Source organism: Perca fluviatilis, chromosome 2 (genome assembly GCF_010015445.1).
Source record: "Perca fluviatilis chromosome 2, GENO_Pfluv_1.0, whole genome shotgun sequence".
Classification (NCBI taxonomy): domain Eukaryota; kingdom Metazoa; phylum Chordata; class Actinopteri; order Perciformes; family Percidae; genus Perca; species Perca fluviatilis.
In genome coordinates, this window is record NC_053113.1 from 39,189,582 (window position 1) to 39,208,731 (window position 19,150).

A 19,150-nucleotide genomic window follows, 5' to 3' on the forward strand; every position below is an offset into this window, starting at 1 on the left:
CCAACAATTCCAACAATTCCAGTAATTCCCTCAAGAGCAAGCAGTGCGACAGTGGCGAGGAAAAACTCCCTCTTGGGAAGAAACCTCGGACAGACCCAGGCTCTTGGTAGGCGGTGTCTGACGAGCCGGTTGGGGGTGTGATGAACAGTGGCGATAGTAGTCACATTAATAATGGAACAGTGACTGGATGTAGCGGGAAGCTGCAGGGTTCAGCAGGACGCAGCATGACATTGCAGGGCATCGCTGAGCTCAGCAGGGAGTGCAGCAGGACCACGGCGACAGCTGCAACCAGGGTCTTGGTGCCAACGTTCTCCAAGGAAATACGCTGGGGGAAAAAAAAACATAAGGACTCCGGGGAGTAAACTCCCCAGAAGCTAGGATTAGTAACAAGCATTTCTGGGACGGGCTGCACACAAATAGTAATAGTAATAGTAACAGTAATAGAAACAGTAACAGTAATAGAAACAGTAATAGAAAGGGAGAGGAGAGAGCAGCTCAGTGTGTCAAAGGAAGGAAGTCCCCCGGCAGTCTAGAACTATAACAGCGTAACTATAACAGGTAACTAAGAGAGACAGGTCATAAGGAGAGGTAGCTTTTTCGGGCTTAGAACTCTCCCCCTGCCGGATCTGGCTTGGCTGGCCTGCCTCCCTCTACTTTGTTATGTATTATTAATCTAACAATTATGAAGAGAAGCAGTTGGGCCAGTTAGGTGAACACTGCAACTCCTCACTCTCTAACTATAAGCTTTATCAAATAGGAGAGTTTTAAGTTCATTCTTGAATGAGGTGACAGTTTCTGCCCCCCGAACCCAGATCGGGAGCTGGTTCCATAGGAGAGGAGCCTGATAACTGAAGGCTCTTGCTCCCATTCTACTTTTAGAGACTCTAGGTACCACCAGTAACTCTGCATTCTGGGAGCGCAGTGCTCTAGTAGGACAATAGGGTATTAGGAGCTCTTCTAGATATGATGGTGCTAGACCATTTAGAGCTTTGTAGGTCAAGAGAAGGACTTTAAACTCAATCCTGGATTCAACAGGAAGCCAATGCAGAGAAGCTAATACAGGAGAAATATGATCTCTTTTCTTAGTTCTTGTGAGAACACGCGCTGCAGCATTCTGGATCAGCTGGAGAGTCTTAAGAGACTTATTTGAGCAACCTGACAGTAGGGAATTACAATAGTCCAGCCTGGAAGTAACAAATGCATGGACTAGTTTTTCAGCGTCGTTTTGAGACAGGATATTCCTAATTTTGGCAATGTTACGAAGATGAAAAAAGGCTGATCTTGAGGTTTGTTTTAGATTGGCATTAAAGATAAAATAAAAATAATAACTGCCTTATTCACATTTCAATAATTATTCTTAAGCATGAGTATGAAAAGAGAGATGGAAGACATGTTGCCCATTGGATGTCTAGTTCAGTCATGGCCTCTGACCCTTGACCCTGCTATCCCACTTGCTTATTTGCAGGCGGCCCTGCCAGCTGGCCACCACGTGGACCTTCAGTGGCTCGTGGAGTGGAACGCACTGCTTGTAAACAGTCATTATGACATAAGAAGCCCGTCCCACGTGTGGATCTTTGCCCAGTCGGTGAAGGACCCCTGGGTGCTGTGTGTATACAGCCTCCTCCGACAGGACAACCTGCCCAAACACTGCCCCACAGCTCTCAGCTACGCCTGGCCCTACGCCTTTACTCGAATGCAGATGCTCATGCCCCTGGTAGACACAAAGTAAGTGTCCTCGAACATGCAACGCTTCTATTTTCTGTACATCCTGACTTAACGTTCCTGTTTTTAAGTATAGCCACCTGATACCAGTTCCCCATTGCATATGAACTTCTCCTCAAGATCACCTGTTAAAAACAGCTCAGATAAAAATAATTCTTTTCTTTTTGTATGATTCACCAGTAACCCAGTTTATGCAAAGAAGACAAGCACATCTGGCAGTGGGGACAATTACGTAACCCTGTGGAGAAACTATCTGATCCTTTGCTTTGGTGTTGCCAAGCCAAGTATCATGAGCCCCGGCCATCTGAGAGCATCGACACCTGAGATCGCGGCTGCCGCCACGCCCGAGAGCGGTGTCAGCTACGATAACAAGGTAGCTGCTTTCCTGTCCTCTGACCTTATTCATCCCCCGAATGCTTTGTCTTTCTGTGATCAGGTGTTCATGTACAGAGCTTGTTGACATTCAAACTCAAAGCATCAAATTACACAGCAGCTACCTTACATGAATGGAACAGGACGCTGATTCCTATTTTAACTCTACAGACACTTCTCAATGCAGCCCTGTGTAATTGGTGGTGTTCAAGCACTTATTTGTCTGACTGAACTGTGGATGCTTGATGTTTCAGGTTATCGGGAGCCCATCTGTGGCTTGGCTTCTGAAGCAGTTGGTTCCACTGATGAGGGCAGAGAGCATCGAGTTGACAGAGTCATTAGTGCTGGGCTTTGGTCGCACCAATTCCCTTATATTCAGGTATATCAGAAAACTGTGTTTTAGAAGTTCTAAAAATGTTCTTTGCCTTAACAAACCAATTTTCACATCAATTTATTTGATTAACTGATGGTTTCAAAGATGGATAGCAGCACAGCATCATAATATGTTAGCTGCTGTAGTATTTATTTTGTCTCTTTTAATGGGACAGGAAAAGTCGAATGGAAGTCGGAGCACAAGCCATTATTTTTTCTGCAGTCCAAGTGCATGTTGACCTATATGTGGGTGGAATTAAACAGGGGATTATAGCTGAGTGGTGCCTTTTTGCCATTTACAGCTGCATCTACGTTGTTTCCTTAAATCTCTTTTCCTTAAAAATAACAATAGTCTCACTGAAGTTTAATTGTCCGTTTAACTGAACATATTGACTGTAGTTGTTTGATGAAGCATTTGATCTCACTGTGACTTGTTTATATGCTCACTGGCTGCACACAGGGAACTCGTGGAAGAGCTACACCCTCTAATGAAAGAAGCGTTAGAACGAAGACCGGAGGTTGGTTGATTTGATTTACAGCACATTACACAACATAAACAAGATACATACATACATACATACATACATACATACATACATACATACATACATACATACATACATACATACATACATACATACATACATACATACATACATACAGTGGGCTGTAATGTTATCAGAAAATCTCAGTCACCAAGTATGGATTCATTATATTATTACCAGGACTTTTGTCATTCAGGACTTTTCTTCTTAATGGTTTTCTGCAGAACAAGAAGCGGCGTGAACGACGAGACCTGCTGAGACTGCAGCTGCTGCGGATCTTTGAGCTGCTGGCTGATGCAGGTGTCATCAGTGACAGGTCGGTGTAGCATTAGTTGACACATTTCAGCCTCACACTGCACAGTATCACACCAACTGTGCAGAGAAGTGGAGCATACAGTAAGTAAGATAACGAAACAGGATCATCAAGATATAACATTTGTGCTACATACAGTACCAGGCAAAAAGTGTGGACACACTTTCCCATTCACTTGAATGAGAAAATGTGTCCAAACTTCTGACTGGTACTGTACCTCATAATGAATTGCTGTGGTACAGTTTGCGTGTTGACAGATGTTGTAAAAGCAGTTTAAATATTAGTTTGGTTTGTAATTTCTTTTCACGGTTTGTCTCCCTGATTTTCTTAAAGCACAAATGGAGCTCTGGAACGTGACACCCTGGCCCTGGGCGCTCTGTTCCTGGAGTATGTGGATCTCACCCGGATGCTCCTGGAAGCTGAGAATGACAAAGATGCAGAGATCCTCAAGGACATCCGAGCCCACTTCAGCGCCATGGTGGCCAACCTCATCCAATGTGTACCAGGTACTCAGAAAAGATTCACGCTGAAATGCTTTTCTTGTCAGATACATTACTGAATACATGTCTCTTATATGGATGCCTGATACTCTCCATTTGTCCTTTTTTATCAATTTGTGGATTGTGAATTATATAATAGGCTGCCATTCGGCTTATGTTAGCAGCACAGCACATGGAGCACAAGACTCCTGACAATGATCTTGATTTGGACGTAGCCCAAGGGGAGTAGATCCAAAAATAGGGCAGTTTAAGGACAGAGCAGGTGATGACTCATGGGTTGCCAAGCATTCACAAGTCCCAACTGAATGTCTAATGAACTGTCAAGGGACATCAACACCTTATTATCCTGTTGGAATATGCACTTTTAGTAGTTAATTAAGAGTTTAAGATACTTGACTATTTCAGCTGACTCTTCACTCTCTCAATGAGCGGAGCTATAACAGGCTTTCTTGTCTCCCTCCCCAGTGCACCACAGGCGCTTCCTGTTTCCACAGCAGAGCCTGCGCCATCACCTCTTCATCCTCTTCAGTCAGTGGGCCGGCCCTTTCAGCGTCATGTTCACCCCTCTGGACCGCTACAGTGACAGGAATCACCAGATCACAAGATATCAGTATTGTGCCCTAAAGGTAAACCTACATGATGCAATCTATTGCCTTCCACAAACTCTTATATGTATTTCATGATTTCCCCCTAATGCATAGTAGACAGGAACCTGTATCTTGGCAGTGGATTGGTCTGTCTTTAGCTAATTACAAAGTGCACAATAAATCCACAACTTTCCTCTGTCGTTGCAGAATGATATGGTAAAATATGTTTTTTGGGAATCTGATGATGTCATCTGTTTCGTTGACCGACAATCTTTTATGAACCGAGAGGCCACCTTTTGCAATCTTAGTGTGTGAAAAGCCCTTTGGTAAAAGGAGCCCCTGAATCACTCCCATCCTATCCCTGCTAGCCAAGCTGTTTCTTTAAATGTAATTCTGTTGTTTGGTGTGGACTCCTTTCCACCCACAAGACAAATACAGACTTAAGTACAGAAAACTCTCACCTGAACTGCAGCGTGAGTGAAAATCCTGGGTTTGTCAACATTAGATATTTATTACATGTCTCGTCCTAGTCTATCTCAAGGTCTAAAGAAACAACGGACCTTGTTGGTTGTTAAACATGAGCGCTGCAGTTTAACGTCACATAGTAAGACTTCTGGGAACTAAACATGTACTTCCTGTTACCATTCTGGGCTATGTGCAGTGTTGCCTATTGCAACTGTTGACTTTGTTCTTCCAGGCCATGTCTGCTGTGCTGTGCTGCGGGCCTGTGTTTGATAACGTTGGCCTCTCTCCAGACGGATACCTCTATAAGTGGCTGGATAATATACTCGCCTGCCAGGATCAGCGGGTATGTGGCCAATACTTTACCACTGCAGTGTGTTTAAACAAAGAGCTGACCCAGAAAGCCCCTCTGATAGCTCGCTGAAGCCTGCTTTGTCTAAAAGCCCAGCTCTAGACTTTGCCAAGTGCTCACCATTATCTTTCAAGAGGGCTGGCAAGTGGTGAAGAAGAGTTTTGTATCCAAATACATTTGTCTGATGTTGTTTTTATTTCAGTTTACTGTGATACAAGATAAAGCACTTGCATGTTTATTTTACACATTCTTCCTTGTCAAAATTGACTTTGAGCCCTCGTGTTATCATTGTACAGCTTGAAGAGTAGCAGTAACTGGGCAGGGAGACAATGCAATTAATAATCTTTTTAATATGACAGAAGTAAAGCTTCTGAAATCGTTTCACACTGAATCTCCGGATCTTTGAAAAACACAAAAAGCCTCAGATATTTTCTGTAATGTAAAATCAGGAGTACAGGGGATCCATAAAAAAAGATGTGAAATTCAGGAGAGTCTGTGTTGGTATCGTCTCCTGGCTCAGGTCCACCAGCTTGGCTGTGAAGTCGTCATCCTGCTTCTGGAGCTCAACGCCGACCAGGTCAACCTATTCAACTGGGCTGTGGACCGCTGCTACACCGGCTCCTACCAGCTGGCTTCGGGCTGCTTCAAAGCCATCGCCACAGTCTGTGGCAGCAGGTACAAAGCCTCACACTCTCTCTGTCATCCTTTTCAACTTGTTCAGATCAGCTGCCTGTGCATGAAACACAGTTTTCAGCAAGGACAGTTAGGTTCATCAGGTATGATCATCCAGGGTTCTTTTCCAAGTGAGGAAACCATTGGCTTATCCTCTGAAAGGGCTCGCTATTCTTCTGAAGCTCACTTAACCCTCTTGCATTATCTCAAAAACATGAACCCAAACATTATGTGGAAGATTTTTATTGATTTCTTACTACTTGAACATTAAGTTTTTTTCTCTCTCCCTCCTAACTAGCAGAAACTACCCCAGTGATATAGTAACACTGCTGAATCTGGTCCTCTTCAAGGCATCAGACACCAGCAGAGAAATCTATGAGATTTCAATGCAGCTCATGCAGGTGAGCTATACGAGCACAGTCACCTTTTGTGCTTCTGTGTCTTTTTCCGTGGTTTAATGGATAAATGACACATTTCTCCTCTTTCATTGAACAGATTCTTGAAGCTAAGTTGTTTGTGTACTCTAAGAAGATTGCAGAGCAGAAGCCCAACAGTATCCTCTACGGCACCCACGGTCCACTGCCACCTCTTTACAGTGTCTCCCTGCCTCAGCTCTCCAGCCAGCTGGCCAGAATGTACCCTGAACTCACTCTACCTCTATTCTCAGGTAGCTGTTTGTGTCACATTTGTGCTGTGTGTGGCCACAGTAGGGTTAGCCATGGTATTTCAGCCTGCTGTAATACTCTCACAGGCTTGTCATCTTCTTATGGTTTACCCACTAAATGCTGCTTGCTCATCTTTCAGAGAAGTTTCACTCTTCCACCACCCACACACACATACTATATCTGTGAACACTCGCACCAACCACAGAAACACAGAGAGCTTAAATTGATTAAAGGACTCCCAGGTTTAAGTTGAATTCATATGCGGATCAGGATTAAACAGCAATTATAGAGTATACAGTATGTGTTTGATTTCCATGTAGAATGTAAACACTGCAGTTCCCGATGATGTTGTACTGATGTTTGCCCTGCTTGTTCCAGAGGTTAGCCAGAGGTTCCCCACCACTCATCCCAATGGGAGGCAGATCATGCTAACCTACCTCCTGCCCTGGCTCAGTAACATCGAGCTGGTGGATAGCTGCCTGCTGCTCCCGGTCTTCACACCGTGCACCTCCGATTATGAGGCCTCTATCCGGACGACCAGCACAGGTTCATCCTACACACTGAAGGGCACAGGCTGGGGCTCCTTACAGGCCACATCTATGGTTCTCAACAACCTCATGTTCATGACCGCCAAGGTAAAGTCATGTTTGGAAAAATTGAATGAAATGTGTCATCAGTCAATGCAGCTAACATGACGCTATGTTCTTTTTTTGGTCAGTATGGAGATGACCTACCTGGACCCGAGATGGAAAACGCCTGGAATGCTTTAGTCAGCAATGAGAAGTGGAGCAACAATCTGAGAACCACACTGCAGTTTCTCATCAGCTTATGTGGTGTCAGCAGTGACACCACCCTCTTGCCATATGTAAGACATATCATTTAGGTGAACTGGGAAATGTCATGTAGTTACTTTAAAATTTTTAGTTCTTTCCAGTTTCTTACAGATATTCTGTGATACATTTGTTCAGATCAAGAAGGTGATGATCTATGTGTGCCGGAACAACACCATGCAAACCATGGAGGAGTTGATATTTGAGTTGCAACAAACGGATCCAGTCAACCCTGTGGTGCAGCACTGTGATAGCCCTCCTTTCTATCGCTTCACTGCTACAAGCAAGGCCTCCACAGCAGCTTCAGGTACATTTAAAAAACACACTCACACACACACTCACACACACACACACACACACACACACACACACACACACACACACACACTGAACACTGGGAAATCTCAACCAACCAGGAAATCCTAACTGCTCCAGTGGAACCACTTAGTGGCCAACCATAGAAAACTGTGTTTGTTCTGGACAGATCTCCGTGCTGAATGTGAATCAGTGTTGGTGTTAAAAATCATGCTCAGTTAACTTTCATTAAACATACTGTATTTCACTCTTTTTTTTGTTTTTTTGTTTCCTAGGCACCACATCAAGCAGCAATACTGTTGTTGCAGGCCAGGAGAGCTTTCCTGACACAGATGATACCAAGACTGTGAAGGAGAATGAGGAAAGGTAGAGAACAAGATCTTGAAGCTTATCATTAGATTAATTATAGTCCTACCAAGGCCCATCATGATACTTTTTTTTTCTGACCTCAGGCTTAGCCATATAATGAGAGCCCACAACCGCCTGGAATCACGCTACAGCAACAGCTCAGGAGGATCTTATGATGAAGATAAGAGTGAGTGTATTTCTGTACCAGACACCCTTTTGAAGAAATGTGGTTGTCATGGTCTGGTGAGTGTGGTTCGGAGGGTAAGATGGTGGCCGCCGGCGTGGTGTCATTGATAATGCATGAGCAGTGCAGAGTGGCCTTGGGTTCTTAAAAGGCATCTGTGAGAACTGGCACTGAAGCACTGGAGGACTCTGCACTGCTGCTAGTGACCCAAAACAGCTTTGTTATGCTCTCTTGGTGTGAATTAGTCCTGCAGAATAATGTGAGTACTGTAAGTATAATTTTGCAATTAAAACCACCCTTAAAATACGCCCTTTGACAACTAATCTTTAAAATTGAAGTTCTTTTTTATGATGTTATGTAGTTGTACATTATTTAAATGCATCTCCAGTCTGCCATTTCCCCACATGCCCTGTCCAGCCATGGAGAATCCACAAACTCAAATTTTTGATTGAAATTTGCTATGTGTGTGTGTGCGCGATAAATGTCAGCAGTATAATTTTCTGTTTCCATTTAGGTGAACCTCTGCCCCCATATGCTGATTGGCTGGTGGTTGTCATTGAGACCAATCAGCCCCATCCTCTGCCCATGCCTCTGAATGGAGGATGTTGGGCACCACTGGTGGACTTTTTGCCAGAGACCATCACTCCCAGAGGACCGCTCCACAGGTTAGACTGCTGCATACAACCGTGCAAAACGTGCTCACTCTGACTACCATTCTGGGTCCAGGTTAAAAAAGCAATACAAAGCTTCTGCTAGTCACTCTGAAAGAATATCCAGGGCCGTTTTACTTTGAGATCAGACTGATCTTAGACCTTTAATAACCTGCCACAGTTTACCTTTAAATGGCTACAGATGAAAGCAGCACCGCTCAGCTTTTCCATTTGGTGGCTGTGCACTTCAAAGTCATGTTTTTGTGGATTAGATTTGTTTGGTGTGTTGTTGAATTTCTTATGATTGAGAGGCTTTACAGTTTATGTGTTTGTGTTTGTTTTAGGTGTAATATAGCAGTCATCTTCATGACAGAGATGGTGGTGGACCACAGTGTGAGAGAGGACTGGGCCATGCACTTGCCTTTGCTGCTTCATGCCTTGTTTTTGGGTGAGTTCCCATTATTATCAGTCATCCCTATAAAACCCATCCATGTAATTACTCCTAATTAGTAAAAAAAACGGACGCTTGGACAGTGGCTCTCAGCGTCAGTTATGATGCAAATAGCACCCTTCAGCGTCTGTGTGGAACGCACCGACAGAGCAGCAGCGCGACCGCGGGGCTGTAAGATGACGTAGTATTAAGAGCGACAAAGGTAGAGAGTAGTATGAAAAACTGAAATGCCGCGTATCGAGGTTGCTTGGGCGGGTGGATGGGTCAAACAACACAGGACTTTCACCCAGGAGACCAGGGTTCATGTCCTGTTCTTGTCCCGCGTGTCACTGAAACGTACATTTTATAACCCCACCCACGATCTTTTTCTAAATCTAACTGTCCCATTCTTGTGCCGCATGTCAGTCAGTACGTCCCGAACCAGAGCATCAAAATTGACGTCAAGATCCCCGATGCTAAAGGAGACTTTTAGCGTGAATAACAAATGCCAAAGGCACATGACCAAGCGTCCGTATTTTCTTAAGTATTTTCAGTCTAATATTATAAATCACCATTGTATTATAAGTACAAAGAGTTGGAGAATTCAGTTAAAGCCTCTCTGGTTGCAATCTTTTATTCAGTTTCAAACAGCCAATACCAACAGTTTAATTATTTTCAATAGACTCTGAATTCAAGGTTGTGAAATGGGAAAAGGGAACTTGACATAACAAACAACACATTGTCCCAGAGTTCCCAGTGTGTTGCAACAGGCTGACTGGTTTGTTCATTTCCTCAGGGATGGATCACTACCGTCCAGAGGTGTTTGAGCACAGCAAACATCTCCTCCTCCACCTGCTCATCACGTTGTCCTGTAACAACAACTTCCAGACCATCGCCTCAGTCTTACTGCAGACACGTGAGATCAACGGCACCAAGACCCTCACCTGCAAACCCGGTCTTCAGCCGGAGGACTTACCTTCAGGTAAAAATAAATATTGACTTGACCTGACTTGACTTGACTTGGCTTTGCTTGGCTTGGCTTGACTTGAAATACAGGCTTTTAGTAATACTCACCTGTTTGCATTTTCTCAACTACAAATACATTCACACTTTACTAGGGCTGCCCGCTCTAAGTCGACTTAGGGCTGGGAAAAAAATCAATTTGATTTAAAAATCGAGTTGGTAGGTCAAATAAATTCATATTTTAAAAAAATCTATTTTTTTGATTTTTTTTTTTCTCCCCCTCTTCAGTATAGCGTACATACATTTTGCATTCACCAAATCTTCCTTCAGGGTTTCCGTAGCACGCTCCCTGCCGCGCAGCCCTCTGCCCCTCCCCGAGGACAGCGCATGATGCATACACAAACAACATGGCAGAAACTATGGAATGCTGTTTTATTCACAATTAAACAAATGAATAAATACATAAATAAATGAATAAATACATAAATACATGAATAAATAAATAAATATGCCTTTGAAATACATCATTAAATAAATAAATGAGGCAATAAATACATAAATAATTAAATACATTTAATTATTTCATGGTACTTTTATTTCATAAGTCCATATTTATTTATTTCAAGAGACTTTTATTTCATAAGTCCACATTTATTTATTTCAATAGACTTTTATTTTCCTAATGCCACATTTATTTATTTCAAGAGACTTTTATTTTCCTAATGCCACATTTATTTATTTCCCTCTCTATTTATTTCAAGTTCTTATATGCAAATCAGGGGGCGTGGCTATCTCTCACATTCAGACCAGAGCCGTGGGCAAAAAACAGGCTGGCGAAGTGAGAGTGCAACACTGTACTCTTTACCCAGCGCACAGTCACCTATTCTGGGGTAATTAGACCACTAACTAGCGCTGACCTGACGGAGCACCACGACCGGCAGTTTGCGGTGCTGTGTGCCCAGCCCACAGTCACCTATTCTGGGTAACTAGACGACCAACTAGCGCTGACCTGACAGAGCACCACAACAGGCAGCTCGTGGTACTCTGTCCACTGCGGGTTGACACGACAGCTGAGGTGTTGTTAAAGTGTAAATTGCAGGTCACATTTTTCATGAAGTTAAGCATTGTGCTTATTAAACATAAAGATTAGAGCCGCCCACCATTGTTTTGTATGGCTTTTTATAACAAAATGCTGAATATAATATGAAAAGTTGGAACATTTTACAGTGGTTTTAAGCACTCCCCCTCCCTTCCACTTTTAAACTGAGCTGTGACCCACTCTCTCCTCTGCCTGCTGCGCTGTGGCCCTGTGTGTGTGTGTGAGAGACGGACGGCCAGCGAGGTTGTCAGGTGCTTGTTGAGTTTAACTCCGAAAAAAGACAGTTAACCCCAGGTTCCCATTAATCTTATGATGGACATGTGTTGTGATATTTAAACAAACGATCCGTCAACGCCGAAATAAAAGCCTCTTATATACGAGAGCGGTCTGAGAGACCTCCAGCCTACAGCGGGGTGTCCGAGCGAGACGGTCCGAGCGACGAGCCAGTGGCCGGGGCAGGCGCTGCTTGTTGTTGCGTTACTTTATGGAGCTTCTCAACTCCGAAAACTTTGAACCAAATTGTCAATTCGGCAACGATTTTCGCAAGACTGCCTATATTCGAAATCTAAACAGTTAATTTCTCGCCTAAAACGTTCTCAGAAGTGAATTTAGTGATGAATAAAATGGCGAAAATTGTTAAAATTGTCCTGTTGTTGGTCTGCCAAAGAAGTCCCATTCACCTTGTTCTGAATGTGAGAGATAGCCACGCCCCCTGATTTGCATATAAGAACTGGAAATAAATAGAGAGGGAAATAAATAAATGTGGCATTAGGAAAATAAAAGTCTCTTGAAATAAATAAATGTGGACTTATGAAATAAGTCTCTTGAAATAAATAAATGTGGACTTATGAAATAAAAGTACTATGAAATAATTAAATGTATTTAATTATGTATGTATTTATTGCCTCATTTATTTATTTCATGATTTATTTCAAAGGCATATTTATTTATTTATTCATGTATTTATTTATGTATTTATTAATTAATTTAATTGTGAATTAAAGGGCATTCCATAAGAAACAGCCGGCGAAAGAGAGCAGCTCCTTCCAAAGAAATGCTCTTCGACTTCAGTCGTGTGGAGTTGGTTTGGATTTACGGCATCTGATGAGGAACAGAAAACACCTCGATGCAAACTATGTCTTAAGGCTGTTGTTGTTGCTGGTAGCAGTACGACAAATCTGTTTCAGCATTTAAAGCGAAGACATGCGGCTGAGTGGGAGAAGTGTTACCTTCTTTGAAAAGAAAACCACTCTAGTGGTGTTAGCGCTAGCACCCCGTTTGCAAAGCAAACAACTCTTCAACTAAGCTTTTCAAACCGTGTACCGTATGAGAAGAGCGGGGCAAGGTGGAAAGTTTTGGACGCTCGATATACAGTACCTAGCCGCAAGTATCTCTCTGACGTCGCTCTTCCTCAGCTGTATAACAACACTCGGCAAAAGATAATAAGCGAGTTGAAGGGAATTGACTTTTACGCTGCCACTACTGACCTGTGGTCGAACCGAACCGTGCAGCCTTACATGTGTCTTACGGTTCATTATACAGTATAAATAATTTGGATCTTTAACAATCTTTGTTGCACACTGCACAGTGACTTTTCAGTTAGAGAAAGGGTTTGCCTTTGCAATTTTGTTTATGTTGATGCACTTTAATTAAATACAATGAATATATATTTTTAAAATATATTTACAGTTCGCAGTTATTTTGTTTTAAATGGAAGGGGGGGGAAATCTAATCGTAAATCGAGTTTTTCCCTCAAAAAATCGCCTAGCTCTAAGTCGACTAATCGGTCGTTTTGGTCTTAGTTGACTAGGATTTCTTAAGGCGATTAGTTGTTTTTTATGCTGAATGAATAATTTCCAAGAAACTTAGGAGCACATCTCCTGTAAACACAAGATTTAGAGAGGTGCTTTTGCACGATTCTTTGCGGATAAACACAGATCTGTCGATTAAATCAACTAATTTGATAAGTTGACAAAATGATACGAGATGATAAGAATTTCTTTACTCAAAGGTTGGAGTAGACCTGGGCCCAGTTGATAGAGCTGCTTGGCTTGACACATTGCTCTTCTCTCTGGCTAATATAACCTTCAGCAACAGGAGGGGAATGGCTAACATTCCTTTCAGAGGATAGATAACTTTCTTATCGGGGGAGAAAATATTTGGACACTGTGCCAAAAGCAATATTGAGCACACAGGACATCAAAGGTCTTGATTAAAGCATTCCATTATGCTATTTTTGTCCTCCGGCCCAAATTGGGGCCATCTGCTCTGCCCTCCTCCCCCTGCTGATTATTTGTTTTGCAAACGTCTAGACATTTAGACGTATTCTCTGTCCATTTGACCTTTTGAATACAACTTGTATACTAAAAATAGTATTAGTAGTTAGTTTTTACAGCTATACCATTGAAATCCATAGAAAACATTTTTATTCATTTCCGTCTCAGTCTTTGGAACATCTTCACTCTCATGTTTATTGTATTTGTATAATTTGTGTAGTAAGTTGCAGAAATAATAAGTTTGTAAATTAACAGCAATGAGATTAAGTGTGCAGCAACTCCGTAGTTAAACTCGACAGTTCTACCACATTAAATAAATATTGTCAGTAGTAATTGGATGCAAATTCCAGACCGGTCACGCTGCTCCCTACATGTTCTCTTCATAGGTCGCTTACACAGTGGATGCTTGGCGTCAGCGTGGCGTTTCTCTTGCGTGTCAGTTGCGTGGCGGTTTTCTATGTCTTTGCACACCAGAATCGTGTCTGCTGCTGTACTGCTGCTGCTAGCTTTGTCTGGACACATGGAGGTTTCCCATTGATTACTGAACTCAAGCAGTAGTATACTTCATGTTAAACATAAATCTATACTGATCTGATTACAGCAAAGACAACGTCGGCAGTAATGACGGCAAAATAGGCTACAGAATATTTCGTTCTGCATTGACAGGTGCAATATTTAAAAATCAATAATTCTTTTTTTGTTTTTTTAATTACATTTATATCTGCATTTATGTCAAAACCTAGAGACTTTCAAACGTCAAAATGTCATTTATTAAATGTATTCATGTCAAAATGACAAACATCTTTTCCTATTCTATTTTGCCTGGAAACGCTTCCAACACAATTGCGTGTCGTGTGAAAAATAGGCTTCGGTCCTATTTCTAGCATGCACGCGTTCTCGGGGCGGCTCGAGCCGCGCCTGAGACGTGCGTGTCACGCAGGCAGTGTGCAAGCTCCAACCTCTTAACATGGGAGCCGAAATAAAAACGGACACGCCACACAGCTGACACGCTCACACAACGCAGCCAGTGTTTAGCCGGCCTTACACGAACTCCTGCAATTTACAGGTAGGGAGATAAAATCCAAACATCCAAATGAACCACTGATTGCTCTGTTGTGTTCAGGAGGATGTATTGACTTCCTGCGGGAGTGTCAAGCGTCTCCTGTGCCAGACTCCGGTCTGAGTTCTTCTTCCACGTCGTCCAGTCTGAGTCTGGGAGGCAGCAGCAACAACCTGCCGGAGATCTCACATGAGGTGGAGGAGCTGGTGGCTTCCAACAAAATGGATGAGAAGACTAACAAGCTCATTGAGTTTTTAACCACAAGGTACTGATTTGAAAAAGTTGTTCCCCCATTAAAATCCTTTCCAGCAAGTGCAGTGGTTCAACTCTGAGAAAATAGATTTACTTACAGATCGTAAAGAAAGTCTGGAAGTATTTTTCACCATAAAAGCATGTTTTGCAGCAAAAATATACTTCTGATATGCTGATATGCTTTCTCATATTTCTTGAGGTACATTACCACCTAGTGGTGCTGTATGCATAGTGCAATAGGTTCTTACAGGAGTAGATTAGATGTAACATGACCAATTGTACATATTGGAAATTCCAGTTAAAACTATTCTCTTCCAAACTCTTGAAATGTTTAGGATTTGACTTTTTTAATATAGATATTGCCAGTTTAAGTACGGGCAATACGCTAATACGCAATATGCTAAGCAAAAGCACAGTAACATCTGGGCTTGGTACAGGCTATTCCGAATAGTCAGCTAATTGTCCCAATTTCTACAACATCAGACCTCCACATAGACAATATACTGTGTTGTTAGTAACGATGAAACGGTTGTTTTATAGAGCATGTGGACCACTGTGGTGCCATGAAGACATTTCAGCAAAGAACCAAATTTCAAAAAGCACTGGACAGCTGACCAACTTTCTGCGACATGTGGTGTCTGTGTTCAAAGAGTCCAAGTCAGGTAACCCTTCAGGATGTCCTTACTTTTATTCTTGTGTTTCATACCAGTCTTATAATATTTTTATATTCTCTTTAATGTTTTATGTAAAGCACTTTGAATTGCCTTGTTGCTGAAATGTGCTTCATAAATAAAGCTACTTTGCTTGCATTAACAGAAATTATAATAACTACAGAACGCTGTTTTTTTCAACTCAATAGTTTTCATTTTCAGTAGCACATTCTTCCGTGTGTCCCTGTTAGATTTCCACCTGGAGCAGCAGCTCAGTGACGTGGCGCTGCAGACGGCGCTGTGCAGTTCGTCGCGTCACTACGCTGGCCGTTCCTTCCAGGTGTTTCGAGCCCTCCGGCAGCCCATTTCTGCCCACGCTGTCTCCGACCTTCTCTCACGGCTGGTGGAAGTCGTCGGTGAACATGGAGAAGAAGTGCAGGTCAGTGCTCTGCGTGTGTGTGTGTACATGATGTGAATGTGCATATGAGAGCATTAGACATTAATAGGTTCAAGTGTTTATGGGTAATACATGTAGGAATTTGTGACTTTGCATCTTCATCACTATTGAATGCCAATTAGCAATATAGTTTGTAGATACAGTTGTTGTTAAAGCAGAAACTGAGGAATTCTACAAACTGAAAGACTGCCTCACTAACAGTATATCTTCGTTTACTGTATCATTTGTATGCTGAGTATGTTTTTTGGGAAGTAGCACATGAATTCAGTACTGTTCACCAAATGAGTTGGATGCCCCTGATGTTTGACCCTATTATAAGTATATTAACACAGAAGTAAAGCTAATTATCATATAATGGCAGAATCAGCAGATCCTTGTACTATCTGTCCATCAAATATTATCCAAATCCATCTGCTTTTTTATCTGTTTTTGTTAGTATATATTGTAACAGCAGTTAAGTGCTCTGTTATAATTAAATGAAACAAGAAAATCCCCCACAGTTGTCTTTCTTTCTCTTGCAGGGCTATGTGATGGAGGTATTACTTACACTGGAGTCTGTGGTGGATAACTTGGCTGAATGTCTCAAGAACAATGATCTCATGGCTATCTTGACGAGGTTTGTGTCTCTTCTGGGTATATTTATGTTTAAAAGAAGGTATATTTTGTTAAAGTGCCCCTATTACACTCCTTTACAGCGTCATATTTGTACTCTTGGGGTCCCTTAGAATAGGTTTACATACTTTGACGTTCAAGAAACATTTTATGTTTCTCATACTGCCCATTGCTGCAGCTCTTCCACATGAAGCACTCTGTTTGAGCTATTGGCCAGCCTTCCTGAAAAGCCTAGTCTGCTCTGATTGGTCAGCTGGCCCATTCTGTTGTGATTGGTCAGCCAAATTCAAACAAGCCACTGGGCAGGCTGTGCTTGCTCAGTAAAGCTTAGATCGGGACCAAAAAAATCAAGCCTGACCCTACCCGCATGTTGTGTCCAAGCCCGGCCCGACACATTAACTGTAATTATGAGACCGCGCCGGATTTAAACCTGACCATTTTTTAATACGTGGGCCATTATACATGACATTCTCAATTACAATTCCTTTTACCTGTGGGCAACAGTTCAAGGCAGCAAATAATCAAAGCCCTTGAACCATATAGGAGACTTTCTTGTCTCGATCACATAATTAATACTGTCCTTCGCCGCGGTCTGCATGCCGACGCACTGGCCGACAACGCGCCGGACATAGGAGAGACCATATCTGCTGCTAAAGGAGAGGCATAGCTGTCTCCCCACCCAATTAGGCTAATAAAGTAATGATTAAAAAAAAACACAAATGCTTGATCAAGGGCCCGGCCCGGCCCGGCCCGAGGATAGTGGCGGGACATATCGGCCACGGGCCGGGTTGGGCTGAGTTCGGGCTCGGGCAGATAATCTAAACTCTATGGCTCAGGCAGCACCTGTGGGCAGCAAATATGAAAAACTGGGCTGGCTTTCTCAATGAGTGACATCACTAGTTGAGGAATTTCAAACAGGAATGTGGGCAAGGCGTTTTTAGGCAGTTGAGAAAAAGTTCTGTCTGTGGGAGAGAAAGCTCCATTTCAAGTGAAATGTGTTTTTTTGTACTTTTATTTATTGTATCTATTACAGTACATGCACAAAAAAACAATACAACACATATATAAGACGGGGGGAAATCCAAAAAGCATAACAGGGGCTCTTTCAAACATATGGTTACTTTAATTTCTTGTTTGTTTAATTCCAGAGCGTCGTCTCCAGATTTCCTCAGCAGTCTGAAGCTGCTGTCCAACAGGAAGAGCACCGGGCAGCTCAATCTTAGAAGAGAAGAGAGGAGCCGACACCAGAGGAGCTCCTCTGTCCCCAAGAAGTTTGGAGAGGCGGACAGGTGGTCTGATCCCCCTCGCAGCGCTACGCTGGACCGTATCCAAGCCTGCGAACAGCAGATTGTGTCCACCAAGACCCGCAGCACGTCCTCATCCAAAGACAACATCAACGACCCAACCAACATCAACCACCCCAGCAACCTGCTGGCCACCATCTTCTGGGTGGCTGTGTCACTGATGGAGTCCGACTTTGAGTTTGAGTATCAGATGTCTTTGAGACTGTTGAATAAGCTGCTGGGCCACATGTCGCTGGACAAGCAGGAGAACAGGGAGAAGCTGGAGAAACTGCAAAGCCAGCTTCAATGGAGCAGCTTCACGGGGCTCCAGCAGCTGCTGCTGAAGGGCTTCACGTCCGTGTCCACCACTGACCTGACGCTCCAGCTCTTCTGCCAGCTCACAGCCGTGTCACGAGTGCCTGTAGTGGACACGTCACAAGCCATAGGTACACTTAGGGATGCGGCATTTCTCCATATTATATCGATATCAATATATGAGGCTAGATATCATCTTATATCCCGTTTACACGTACATGGTTATTTTGAAAAACAAAGACATTTCCCTTGGTTTGTGCCCTTCGTTTACACGCAAACGGAGAATTCACCTCTGAAAACGATTCTTTCTAAAAACTCTACCAGAGTGGAGATTTTGGAAAACTTTGTTTGCACGTTTGCATGTAAACTGAGAAAAACTGCGGTTTAGGCAGCTGATCCTGGCGCCATCTTTGTTCAAAAGAGAAAGAGGAAGTGATTTGTTGCTGTTGTTGCTATTTTCGGGATTCTGATTGGCTAATGTGGGCTTGAGCTTCTCGTTACACTGCCACCTACAGGTTTGGCGTGCTCTTGATGGCATATATACACGGGTTCGTGTAAACAAACACTCTTCTGATAACAGGTGTGCACGATGTTATTTATGAAAACGGAGAGGGTGAAATGTCCGTTTATGAAAATAGCCGGCCACGTGTAAACGTAGCCTTACATTTTGGATATCCTAATGTCATGATATGATACATGTGTCCCTCTGAACACCCGCACAGGTGATTTCAGATATTCTGGCTGATTAGACCTCTGCTCAGGTTGAAAGTGGGCCGGAGCTATGATGGGAATTCATTAGGTCACAAATCTTTTCTACCAATAAGAATGATAAAGCTGTCATTTGTCCCGCCCTATCAGGTGCAA

At 42.9% G+C, this 19,150-nt stretch overlaps 1 protein-coding gene across 14 annotated transcripts in view; it reads left to right on the top strand.

The window, feature by feature from the left end:
* frya (furry homolog a (Drosophila)) overlaps positions 1-19,150 on the top strand; it is a 70,634-nt gene that overhangs the window by 38,686 nt on the left and 12,798 nt on the right. For 7 of the 14 annotated variants that reach the window (XM_039781161.1, XM_039781121.1, XM_039781114.1 and 4 more), the window contains exons 21-44: positions 1,466-1,725; positions 1,903-2,095; positions 2,349-2,473; positions 2,927-2,984; positions 3,236-3,327; positions 3,658-3,830; positions 4,290-4,450; positions 5,109-5,219; positions 5,746-5,900; positions 6,196-6,298; positions 6,393-6,564; positions 6,941-7,197; positions 7,281-7,427; positions 7,531-7,699; positions 7,983-8,073; positions 8,160-8,242; positions 8,754-8,904; positions 9,234-9,337; positions 10,116-10,301; positions 14,781-14,982; positions 15,510-15,631; positions 15,871-16,058; positions 16,598-16,692; positions 17,837-18,417. In XM_039781161.1, the coding sequence (XP_039637095.1) occupies positions 1,466-1,725; positions 1,903-2,095; positions 2,349-2,473; positions 2,927-2,984; positions 3,236-3,327; positions 3,658-3,830; positions 4,290-4,450; positions 5,109-5,219; positions 5,746-5,900; positions 6,196-6,298; positions 6,393-6,564; positions 6,941-7,197; positions 7,281-7,427; positions 7,531-7,699; positions 7,983-8,073; positions 8,160-8,242; positions 8,754-8,904; positions 9,234-9,337; positions 10,116-10,301; positions 14,781-14,982; positions 15,510-15,631; positions 15,871-16,058; positions 16,598-16,692; positions 17,837-18,417 (3,979 nt within the window). The remainder of the gene's footprint in view (positions 1-1,465; positions 1,726-1,902; positions 2,096-2,348; positions 2,474-2,926; positions 2,985-3,235; positions 3,328-3,657; positions 3,831-4,289; positions 4,451-5,108; positions 5,220-5,745; positions 5,901-6,195; positions 6,299-6,392; positions 6,565-6,940; positions 7,198-7,280; positions 7,428-7,530; positions 7,700-7,982; positions 8,074-8,159; positions 8,243-8,753; positions 8,905-9,233; positions 9,338-10,115; positions 10,302-14,780; positions 14,983-15,509; positions 15,632-15,870; positions 16,059-16,597; positions 16,693-17,836; positions 18,418-19,150) is intronic. The other 7 variants (XM_039781108.1, XM_039781164.1, XM_039781162.1 and 4 more) reach the window with 3 other exon arrangements.